Source organism: Apteryx mantelli, chromosome 2 (assembly GCF_036417845.1).
Source record: "Apteryx mantelli isolate bAptMan1 chromosome 2, bAptMan1.hap1, whole genome shotgun sequence".
Lineage (NCBI taxonomy): Eukaryota > Metazoa > Chordata > Aves > Apterygiformes > Apterygidae > Apteryx > Apteryx mantelli.
The window spans coordinates 95,228,053-95,240,938 of NC_089979.1; the positions used below are offsets into that span (position 1 = coordinate 95,228,053).

Below are 12,886 nucleotides of genomic sequence, written 5' to 3' on the forward strand. Positions count from 1 at the left end.
GAGAAGACTGGGCCAGGAAGGAGCTGTGCTGTGCTCTCATCAGCCCCCTGGCTGGACTATCATGGATGCATGATGGTGGTGTGCACTGGCGAGTGCACCTCCTGTGCAAGTGACCCGCTGTCTGTGTTCCTCCTCTTTTCTCTTTATCTGGGTCCCAAGTGATGTACTTCTGTCCTCAATAGGTTCTGCATCCTTTTAAAAACTTATTTTTAATTCTAAATTTTCTTAGTCTGTAATAGGCCTCTGATCTTGTTAATGCCTTCTTGTAAGGCTCTTACACTTGAATAATGGAATAACATTAACTCCAGACACAAATATATCGTGAGAATAGTCTTGAGCTTTTGGCCAGAAAAAAATCTCAATAATCTAAGCAACAATGGATTCCATGACTCAACATACTGAAAGCTAGCCTGCTTTGGGGGGGAAGTACTATGCAACACCCAATTAAGTGACAAAGGTGGACTGGAATAGTACTAACTCACTGTGTCACAAATAGGTCTAGATATATGGAAAAAAAAGAAAAGAAGGGGGGGGAGAGGAAAAAAAAAAGTGCCAAACAGGAATTTCAGTTTCTTGTTGTTTAAAACAATTTCTCTATCTAAAATTAAGAACTACAACCAACTTGTTTCATACTGAACAAAAATGGGAACACTTCAGTTGGCCCAAAGGCACTTGGAAGAAAGCCAAACAAATGAAGGGCTAACATCACAAAAATGCCGGAGGAGGCAGTGATAGCGGCCACCATGTCCCATTTTTACTCAGTACCTCAGCAGTTCAGATACTCATCTGGGGTCAAGAGGCCCAGATTCATTTCTTTCCTCTCTGCCTGAAATGAACTGAACCTATATATCACCTCCCGAGAAAATACACTAACCATTGCTCTAACGTAGTATAGTCAGATCACCACATCTCTTCAAATGCTGCCATTCTATTTTGTATAAATAATTAAAGTTCACTGGAGCACTGAATCCCAGCTAACAATGCCTTTCTATAGCATAACATCCTTCTAACCTCCAGGCTGAAGCGTTCTTCCCACTCTCTTTGTCTCAAACTCATTGAATATTTTAAATGAGAACAGCTACAGCAGCAGAGATCAAGGGAGACCCATTTCGGAACTCCTTTATCAGGAGACTGTTGACCTGGATTCAGCATCATGCCCCAACTCAAGCAACAAGTATGTTTGAGCTTGAATCTTTCACCTCTTCAGTGAGTAGCCTAACAGAGAAAACACAGCATGTTCTGTCATACTTTTCCTTCAAATTGTTCATAAAAATATCCAAACGATCCCCACACCTGTCAATCAACTGCCAACCTCTTCCAGACCAGCATAGTTAAATTTACAAGGGACTTGAACAAGTTTTTGTATCTGATTGGGAAATCAGAGAAAATTCCCAACAGCATTCAAATATTTCTAAAACTGCAGTAAAAATAAAAGTCAGAGACAGGCTAAATTACTGTCATCTGTCTGTCTCCTATAAGAAACATATGATAGTACTGAGGCAAGCAACTCTCAGACTAAAAAACAGAAAAGGGAACAGCTGTATTGGAATAACAAGCTGGGTGAGGATGTGGGAAGGATAAACAAAAGGAGCTAAGGAAAGAGTGTGATGCAATCTCAGGAAGAAAAGCATCAGAAAAAAGTCACCAGCAGAGGTAACAGGTGGCAGTAGCTGAACAGGGAATTGTTCTTTCAAATACTGTTCTGAAAAATGAAGGCAAGTAAAAGGAAACAAAGGTGAGAATGAACACATACTAGCAGTAGCTTAGGAATTTACCGGTAATCAATTATTAAAGAGGAGCAGAACGCCTCCCCTTTGCTTGATACATGAAAAAAGAGGGAGCTAGTTCCTGATTTCTGGAAAGTTAAATGTTGTGTTTAAGCATGCAGTGATATCAGTGATCATTTTGCACAAAAGCATATTTTCATGTAGCTATACACATATTACTTTTAAGATTTCAACACATGCTAGATAGGCAAAGGCAACTTAACCCTGTATCAGCAAAAATTAAGACCTCATATGGGCTGGTGGAGCAACTTTTTATATAGCCTTAATGAACAAGGCTTACTGTATACCGCACCACTTTTGATGGAAATGCACCAACGGAAGCGGATTGGTTCCTGCCTCCCACATATTGCCCACATTTTTTTTTCCCCTAGGCAGCACAGAATTAAACAAAACACAGAATGGAAGGGATATTGGGAGCAGGCGTAAGTAGACATGCAGGCTCTTCGAGTTCATACAAGGCATTGTGGAATGGCTATGAAAATGAAGGATCCCTTAGAAGTTTGAGGGAACAATTTGTTCAGATAATGTGTACTTAAAACAAGATGTCAAACACAGCAGCCCAAATAAACTCAGTCTCATCAGTATAAACTGCAACAGTTTCTTAGTACAAGCAAAGCCTAAAAGCAAAATTAATTGCCTTGCCTGTATATCTGTATCTCACATTTTTCATTCTATATGTATTCTTGCTAGCAGTATCAAAGATAGAACTAAAATTACTTTTCGTTTTAAATCTTGGAAGAAAGTTAAGATGTGGTCAAAGACAGGGAAGCTTCTATTAGTACTAGTTGTGCTATGTTCCCTTTGTGAATATACACCTTTGAACAGAAATACTAAAGTATTTGTTAAAAACAGTTATCAAACTGTAATCTTTATCCTTTTCTACACGACATGTTTGACAAAGGATCATGTGATAACTAGACATTGCAGATGCTAAGGAAATGAATGCAAGAAAAAAAAATTAGAAAATTCATTGTGAATAGACATTCCTAGGCATTACTGCAAGTGAAACGCAGTGGTTTAGTAGGGATCTAAATATTACACTGCATTGCTGGCAACACCTTTTTAGCATGCAAGAGAAAAATGAGAAATGATACCGGTCAAATCTGAAAGAACAACATTAATCAAATGCACACTGCAAACTATTTCTGTACAAAGACTATTCTGAGATGCTCAGATCACACTATAACATTCAAACTGATTTTTAAGTTGTCATAATTTTTCATAATTCATGGTGGTACAGCAACCCTGTAGATAAAACATAGATAGATGTATACTAAAAAGGAAAGACCAAGAGTAAATGTAACTGAGGTTTGGTACTCACCTCCTTCTCCTGATCCAGAGCCATTATCTGAAATGGAAGTGAAGGGGGAGAAAATAAAAAGAAAGTAAATGAAAATATTGCTCCAGGAACAGCTGTTTGTTCAGGAACTTGCCACTGTAAAACATCATACAGGTGTTATATTTCATGAGCCAGCTGTAAAAGCAAAACATCTTGCTAAGATTTGGCATCCTTCAACACAGTTTGTCCATGCTTACTGTGTCCTATCCTCCCTTCCCTGTCAGGGTATTTTTACTCATAGAACAGCAGCATTCATTGCTGAAAACAAAATTGTTATCTCTGCCGCTTTTAAATTGTTACAAATTCAAACTTGTTAAGCCTAAACAGACAAAAAGAGTATACAGTTTGATTTTTGGAAACTACTTACAAACATAAGTAGTTTGTTGGGGGGGGGTTTGCCCCACCCTCTGACTCTGAGAATAATACTTGAAGGAGGCGCACATAAATCACCTGACTGAAGAAGCACTTTCTGAAGCAAACAGTGCTCAAAATAAAGTTGACTTAGGTCAACTAACTATAAACTAGCTCCTCTCAAGTGAGTTGATCACTTCATCAAAAATCACTTCACTAAATCCACAGTTATTTCATTGGCATCACAGACTGATTGGATTAGTATCTGATGCGTGACAGCTTGAAGCTGCATACCCTTTGCATTAACAGTTCAAGCATCAGCAGGACTTTAGCTGCATCAGCACCCCAGATGAACTAGCTCAGCTTTGGAGCAATAGACTAGAGCTTTGGGCAGCATTGTGCTCAGGGTCTTCAGTTAGCACTACAATAAAGCCATCCTCTGAATCACAAATCTTCCTCTGTCTTTTTTGCTCGCAGGAGATGGAAAGGAGAGAACAGGATGGCAATTACTGTGAGTAAATTGCTTCCTATCCCAGTTAGCTCAGCTTCTCTGGAAGATGAGGAGAGGAGCAGAGCACCTACTCTGCTCATCTCAGACCTCTCCTTTCATGCCAGCTTTGGTGACGGAGAAGGTAGCTGAATTTATTTCCATAAGCCTGGAAAGAACAATGAGAACAGACAGAGAGAGAAGTGGCATTCTTACTCTCATGTATGAGCTCATTGTTCACATCAGAGGAAAAACCAAATTGTCAATTTGTTCAGTTCTCCCCCACTTTTTAAAATGGCTATATTTCTAAGAATAATTCCTTCTAGTGCGTGGATAAAAGTGTGAAATTCCATGTTACTGGGTCACTTCACACATTAGAAATAATCTCTTGTCACATGGAGTGTCAGGAATAGAGATTTTTCTTTTCGTCAGCCTAAATTTTCCTTTCTTTCATTCTATACCACAATTCTGTACCTAATAGAAGCTTATTACCTTACAGAAATAAATGCAAAAACAGAAGAAAGGGGTCTGTTTCATGGATAGTGACCCAGTTTACTGACAAAGTAGACAATCCCATATAACATTTCATTGTTGAATCACTGAAAAATATGCTAAATTATGGTGCGACATGGCTTCATTAATAAATTTAAAGGTGTATAATTTATATGAGGTAAGTCCATAGGCTTCTTCGTAATGGTTGAAATTGTGTGATATGCTTTTGGTTGCTTTGGTGTTTTGTTTTGTTTTTTTAAAACCTACAAATATGAGTAAGTTTAACATGTAGCTCATATAAAAACCAAAGGCTAAAATGTCTCAGAGAACTGAGTCATTCCATGCTTTTTTTTCAAAATCTACCTCTCCACATGCTTTTGCTGGCATATTCAGCCTCAAGGCAAGAAATACCATTCAGTTCTAGTGCACAGCAGTCACTGTGCTGTGGGGCTCCAGTTATACCATTAAGTGTATATGCTGTGAGGCAGAGGAGCTATCACTGTATAGACAGTAGAAGCTGTAACAAGAGAGCCAAGTGATGTGCAGAACACCTGTCCCTATAGATCATTGGGTTGACAGAGGTGAAGTCCACAGGCAGCTCTGTCTCCACTCAGCAGAACATCCTTGTAATGGGATAGATCCATGCCTGCCCTTTTTATGGTTTCTTGAGATCTGAAAGCCAAGAGTGGCATCCTGTATGACACTTTGTACCATTTCTGACTTTTCACTCAGATCTTGTGCTTCCTCTCTGAGTTTATGAGCTGTACTAAAACTCTTGTCTCCAGGGTAATCATGCTAAACCAAGCTAGTGTTTCTGTTTTTTCTGAGACTTTCCTAAGCAACTGCTGGTTAGAAAGTAGCATTTTTTTGCAAGCTTACTTGTACAAGCAGCCCTGCTCTTTTCAGTCCCCTAACCAATTCAGGATTTCCGAAAGTGTTCTCCACACAACAGGTACACCAATGAGACCCAGCAAAGAGAACATTCAAACAAGAAGGAATCTGGAAAGAAAGAGCATTCCCCAGCCACAAGTCAGTAATTAGAGAGTGACTGACTTCTTTATTTACTTAAGCCACTGTTTTCCAAATAGGTTCATAAAAAATGTGTTTGTACACAAATGTACAGCCTCTCCGAGTTTGGGAGCTTGTTTCCAGGGTAATCATGCTAAAATCAGGCTGCAGTCAGAATCCCTCTTTTTTTGCTCTCTCAGGGCCTCAGTCATTTCTGTACTGTGCTTTGATGTAGAGAGTACCCTCCCCAATCCCAACCAAGCTTGCAGCCTCTCTCATTCAGATCAGGCTGCTCTCCCAGGGCAGGTGGCTTTTAACTCACTTAAATGAACACGAAAATTGAACCTGTCTCTCCTCTACTGGGGGCAAATGCTCCAAACTGTTTAGTATAAGCAGGATGACAGATACACCACTGATGAAATTTAAGAAAGTAAACTCCTCTACTTTAATTCAGATGGGGTACATGATCCAGTGGGCATTTCCAGAACAAACCTATCAGATCCTGCACACAGACAGGTGAAGTAATGCCTAAATACTGCATCATTTTTAGATCTAAGAAATAGGTCAGAAGCTATTCAGCCAGGAGCAGAAAGAAACAACTGACACATCAGAAGTAAAACTGTAGGCCACTCTTAAGACACAAACTAAAAAGCTGATATATTTGTGGAATTTAGTTATTGCAAGGATTAGCTGACAGCTGAGAAGGGATTTTCAGCACCCAAGAGTTATTATACTCTTTATGCCAAAGACCTGGATTTTCCCCTAAAGCTTTTGGGATATAGCTGCAATGCTTTTAATACAAAGACAGTATGTACCATTTCCTTCTGTTAAGCAGAAATTGGCCTTCCCAAATCAACATTCCAGAAACTTCACTGAATAAGCCCTAGATAATGCTGATTGTTTTTATTTAATTGTCTTCAATTACTCTTTTCATCAAATAGAAGAGAGAAAGGGCAGCTGCTATCTTAAGTCACGGTTCCTGTTAGTTGATTATAATCCATCTGGATTTTCAGGTTAATGGAGATCTAATTAAGTAACCCTTTCTATGGTGGGACAGGGCAAGCTTTTTGCCATTTAATTCTGAATAGAGAAAAGTGCCTTTAGCTAAAGAGTAGGTAAGATTGTTGTTAACTTGCTATTAAAGAACATCCTGATCTACAGTTGATACTAGATAAGGCAATGAGGGTGCTGCTATGAAAACTGGGTGGGAGCTTTTAAATTTCACTCTTTCTGCAGCACTGTGCAATTCTGCACTGTCTCCTGCAGCAGTACAGATCACTGAAATCTCAAAGCAGCAGTGCAAAGGCTAGAGTTTCAGAAGAGATCCAAAATTGGAACAGACCATCTCAAGACCCAGTCAGAGCAAAGATCAAAGCAAAACAATGCAAGCTCCAACTTCCCGCTGCTCATAGGCAGGGGAGCACCATTCACAGTGCTGCCAGTGCACAAAAGAAGTTTGTTAAGAAGTATACTAGCTCAGCTGTCACCACATCCTAGCCACAACAACTTCATCCTCCTCCTGCTAGATTTATATCCCCACCCTCCAGGAACACGGCTGCCTGCTATCAATTACCTTCAGTTTTGATAGGCCAGCAGGATCTTTGGGGAAGAGTGCTGACAAGCCTAATTGCCAGCAGCTGCAAGGCCTCTGGCTGCTGGAGATGGGCTTTTAACCTCCACTGTGCCAGGCTATCCAACAGGAATGCCTATTTTCCTCTACATCTTTGGGGAAAAAGCTTTTGCTATCACTTGATGCTGCTAGCTATTTCCTGCTTAATTATATCTTGCAAAAGAAGCACTAGATATTAAATTCTGGCATGTGTTGATGAGGTATATCTATGTAAGCCTTGCTCTTTACTTCCAAAACATTTCCTTCATAATGACAGAAGGGAGATGCTCTGTTGTTGCAAGCCCTCATTGCAGGCTGGACAGGAAAACATAGCTGCTTTAGTAAGAGGGCTTTATTTATTTATTTATTTAAAGTATATTTCCTGTACCACAAAAAATCTAGAAATAAGTTTCTCAGTCAACTATCAAAATAAATGTATGTTTTCATATCAGGTTTTCAGGTTTGTTGTGGCTTTGTTGGGAGAGCATGAAGAGTTATTTTCACAGTTTATAAATCCAGAAGTGAGTTGCGTAGAACATTCTTAACTCCCACAAAAGGATTAAATTTAGCGTATATTCCTTTTCAGGACAATGTGTGTATCTAATTATGCTTCGTTGTGAGTGTCCCACAGAAATAACCACTCACAGTAAAAACCTGTGCATTCCAATTCAGGGTAACAGTTTGATTACTTCAGACTGAAGAACATTAAATTAAAGCCAATCTTAAGAGAATCATTCTTTTCTGCAGTGTGATGTATCACAAAGGGATAAAACAGAAAATGGGGGGTGGGGGAGAGAATGTAATAGAGCTATTATTTGTTTCTAGCTATGCAATAACTTTTTTTAAAAAACTTCAGAAATCCTTAGATAAAAAGCAATGAACTATGCCTTCCAAATATATGCAGTACACTGAGAATGTCTAAGTACAATATTTTAAAATATCAAGTACTATATCATTGTGTGGTTTCATTTTCACATGCATATAATATAAATCTGGCAGCAGTCAAAATCGTGGCACTGTGTGTGGGCTAACAGGAGCATGCCTTCTTAGGAATGAATCATAAAAGTCCATTTCTTATTTGCTACACTTATTTCTTCTAAACCCGTAAAACACAATGAATTTCCCAGCAGAAAGAGGCAGAAGAAATCTTTGTGACTTTGTGACTTTCCTTCTCAATACTCTGAACACACTGACCACCCTCTCTCCCTAGTTTCTTATAGCCTTTTAGCCAGCCAGTTCAGGATAACCTCGAAGAGAGAATCCTCAGGTGGCATAGCATGAATGAATTTCAATTTAATGTCATCCTCTCTGAGCTGACCAAGGCTTCAGGTCAGCATCTAGACTGCTGATCCTTTGAGTCTGGCAGCAGTCCTGGTTTAGGTATTGCCATCTCCTCACGACCTGCTGTATGTTCCCATCTCTGCATTTATGGGGCTGTACTGCAAATAGGAAATTGATAAGACTGGGAAATATAAGTCTATAAAAAGTTTAAAAAAAAAAAAAAAGCTGGAATAGTTCACTGATCTGGTACACAACATAATCCCACAATCAGCTGCCCAGTCCCAACTGATGGGGAAATGAGCAACAGAGCAAGGAGGAAAAGTGGTGGAAGATAGGCAATACTATCAGGTAGTACTACTGGTAGGGACTTTAATGTAGAGCAAGGGCCCTATTTACCTCCACTCGACCATAGACTGGATGACTCATTCCTCATGAGTACAAAAGGCCAAGTTAGTTGTAGGACAAAATTTTATATAGCTTACCATCAATCACTTCTTAAATGTATAACTAGGTATTGAGCAAAGAGAACACTGAGGCTGCATTTCACTCATTTTCCTGTTTTTTCCATACTCTGCAATATGGGCCTACAGGTATTGGCTGAAACTCACAGACCCTAATCATCCACAGCTTCTGTCAATGGTTATTAAACTCCTCTGTAAACCCACATATTTGAAAAAGCAACGTCCCTTCATGTAAAAATTTGCTTTGTAAATGTTGAGACCTCTATATGCGAACTCCAAAGCTTCAGTTAAACATTCTCTTACATTTATCTAAAACACCATTTTTAATAAAAAAATTTGCATTTTATTAATTCCTAAAGCAGCTATGATTTACTTTCTTTAATATTGCTTATTTTGGGATCCCTCATCTCTGACAGCATTTGGACAAAGGAATGAAATATATAAATATGCAGTTAAATAACCCATCATGACCTTAAAAATGTAACCAAAATGTTACCTGACAAGAAATAGGTAATAGGAAGCTGACCAAACCATTCTGTATAGTCTGTTCTATTACCATAGCTTTGGAAGGGAGTAATCCCTCGCAAGTGGGAAGTATGTTACTCTTGTATGAGATTCAGAATTCTGACATATTTTAAAAATTACTTAGTCTTAATGCATCACTACAGGGAGAATTTCATCCTATTGTCTCTTGTATATCCTGCCAGGATAGAACCGGCCTTTGTTTTGAAAAACTGAAATTAGGATAAGAAACTAGTGAATATCTACTTAGTTCTTAAAGGCATCTCAGAACAAAGCATTTTCATAGCAAATTCTGAGGCACTAGCTGAAAATTAATGTGATTGTATAAAGGATTTTTTAAATTTAGGTATTTGATTCTCACTATGTATGTTCTACAGATCAAGAGTACAAATATATTGACTTCACAATTACCTATTATCATAGACATAGAATGGATAGGTTCCAGAGAATGGCTTTTATGATCTAATATTCTAAAATTAATCAGAGGATGTCAGATACTTAGGAAATAACAGTTACAGTTCCGGTAGAACTCCACTGAAGCACTGTAAATTGTACAAGTGTAAATCCAATATGAAGTCTGAATCACATCCTCAGTTTCAGAAATGTATTTTCAGTACTTTCTAGTCAACTGTGTCTCAGTACATGTCTTGATCTATTACACTGACTGCTAAAAATTATGCTGCATTTCCTGGTTTTTGTGTAAAACGAAAAGGAGAGGAAGGTTAAAAAAAAATCTCAAAGTAGCTGAGAGACATAGTGATTAGCAGAGACTTGAAACTCAGAAGAATCAATTTTTCATTTCAGAATGTCTTTTTTGTAGTAGGATAAACCACATATAAAAAAAAATTTTTTTTGTTTTCCAAAACATTCTCCTACTGTTTTATTTTAGCGAGAGAAAAAACCTTTTACATTGAGTCTTTTTTCTTAATTGTGCATGAAATTAAAAAAATATATTTATACAGCCTCAGTTCAATCTACTTCTGGGGTATTGTTATTGGAATATGTGAGTTTTTCAAAATTATAATGGATTTTGTCCTATTCCTGTGGCTTTTGGAGTTAGTTTACAGGTGGGAGACTGAAGAAGAAGGTGTATTCAGTCATCTGTCTGAAGTATGCTGGAATTACACAGCTGAGCTGGGTACAGAACACAGGTTTCATTAGTTCTAGTACTGAAGTCATAGATCATTTTGGATGTCTGTAAACAAAACAGAATCTTGGGATAGGTCTATGGTGCAGTCAAAGGCGTTAGAGCAGCTTATGTAAATGTAGCCAAGCTGGATTTAAATTAGCTAGCTCTGGGACTGACAACAGAGCAGCAGCGTGGAACTTTGCCTGGGTAAACTGCCAGATATTTATCCTGATTTCCAGGTGGATTGTTGCAGCTTCCACCGAGTAACAGGCTGCTGCCCCTAAGTTGTCATCTATTACTAAACTAGCAAATGTAAAGCTAGCTAGGAATGTCTATTTGGTCTGTAGTCACACTTGGCTACCAGAGACATGTATCTTACTTGGTCTAATAATAACAAAGTATAACTTTTATGTATCAAAAGATATGGAATGTCCCAAAGCACAGCTTGGATGTAATGAACCAAAATGAAATTAGTAGTGGCAGTCAGGATGATGGATGTCACTTGCTGGGTGTCACACTAATTCTGTACATCCAAAAAAATGAATCCTAAAGAAATGACTAATCTGGAATCTGCTCAATTTTGTTGTAAGCCTTGTGAATTAATATCAAAGCTCCCCTTTAGTATTCACCAGCATTGTCTCAAATAAAGTATTTCTCCTTTAAGTGTTTTTATTTATTTACCTGTTAGCATATCAGAGACATATCAGATTTCTTCTGTATAACTATATTTCATCATTAAGGAGGACTTGTGGTTTCCACATTATTTCATTGTACAAAAAGCACAAAAATGAATCTCTCTAGAATTAAAAGCAAAACTAAAAAAGAACCCTGTAACATCATTCATTAGTGACATAAAATGATATTTTACATACCAGCATAACAAGGTCCTCTTGATACCACTGTTATCTCTTTCTGATGCTTGCATGCAGCTCTCCTAAGGAAGCACTCATTTTGGTAAGTGTCGCCATTCGATCCACAAACAGGAATATAATTTGTGTGACACTGAAAAAGAAATTATAAAGCAACTCAGTCCTACAAAGTCATGTGAATAATCTCAGCTGCATGTTAATATACAGGATGATAGTTGTGTATATATGATGTTGCTAACAAATTATCATTCTGTTCACTAAAGGAAAATTTAAAAAAAATTAGTTTCTCAATATCACTGTAGGCATTCCTCTGAACATCTTAATTTAGTAAGAAAGATTAAAATAACTGAATAACTATAGTGGGTCTCAAAAATGACTGGAGGGAATATGACAAGCATCTACAAGAATCTGAAGGATAAGCACACTGAGGCAAGAGAAAACGTCTTCAAGATAATAGAAGAATGTATGACTGGGCACTGAGGGATGAAACTGAGCAAAGGAGAATTTAAGGTGAACATTGTTTAAGGGGGGATTTGCTGATCTTTTTGGTCATAGAACAGTCTTTCAAGGGAGATGGAAAACAATCACCATCCCCATTAAATTCATGAGTATCATGAGTCTGTTCTACTCAGTCAATAACTGTAATAATACTTTTGTACTGCTGTATGGAAAAATATTGAGCTCAAAGTCATTAGGGTTGGTATATTTTTAAAAAAGGAAGAAGAGAAAAATTATCATTTGGACTGATTTAGTTAGGGACAGCCTGTATTTTATTATTTTTTACATTCTAAGACAGACAGACTATGTGCCTCTTATATGTATAATGTGTACAAAAATATTCTGAGAAACGTACTGAAACAGCCATTCCACCTGGCACCAGTGAGTGCCAGGTCACTTCCTACCAACCTGGATATCCAAACCCCACTTCCTTGAATGGAAAAATACACGTTGCCCTATTTGGGGCTTATATGATAATGGTAATTCTAGACATCTTTTGCACCTTTAAAACCCCAAGGGGGAAAAAAAAAACAACAAGAAACAATGAACAAAGACACAGTCTAGCCCCCAAATTTACATGTTTTAAACATGTAAAATGTATGATTAAACTGATATAGCTCACCCAGTGAAAGAGAGCTGACACACAAAAAATGATGTTATTTAAGCTAAACTGTCCCAAAGAGTGGCAACAATTTCTTCTCTGAATTCTAAATGATATTCTCTGTGGCTGAAAATTCTTTGATTTTGGCATACAAAAACCTCAAAATACTAAATTTTGAAGGAAATTATCCTTCCTCCTTTGTCATCCTTCCAAAGATTACCAACTGAGAATGAAATAAGCATGCACAGATGGAAATAAATCATGTTGCCAGCTCTGAAAAATATTTCTAAACAGTTTTGTGATACTTTCATTTATTGAATAGCTTGCAGACATTTTATCACAGCCTTCAGTCCTGTCATATTTCACACTCAACAGTCAGCATTAGTGAATAAATGAAAAGGAGACTTTTTTTTAGAAAACAATACTTTCCAATAGATAATTTTCAATTCAAT

At 37.7% G+C, this 12,886-nt stretch overlaps 1 protein-coding gene across 3 annotated transcripts in view; it reads right to left on the reverse strand.

Annotated features, from left to right (window-relative positions):
• TMEFF1 (transmembrane protein with EGF like and two follistatin like domains 1) overlaps positions 1 to 12,886 on the reverse strand; it is a 135,173-nt gene that overhangs the window by 37,127 nt on the left and 85,160 nt on the right. For all 3 annotated transcript variants that reach the window (XM_067292418.1, XM_067292417.1, XM_067292419.1), the window contains exons 3-4: positions 11,339 to 11,468; positions 3,109 to 3,135 (exon numbers count right to left, since the gene is read on the reverse strand). In XM_067292418.1, coding sequence (XP_067148519.1) covers positions 3,109 to 3,135; positions 11,339 to 11,468 — 157 coding nt within the window. The remainder of the gene's footprint in view (positions 1 to 3,108; positions 3,136 to 11,338; positions 11,469 to 12,886) is intronic.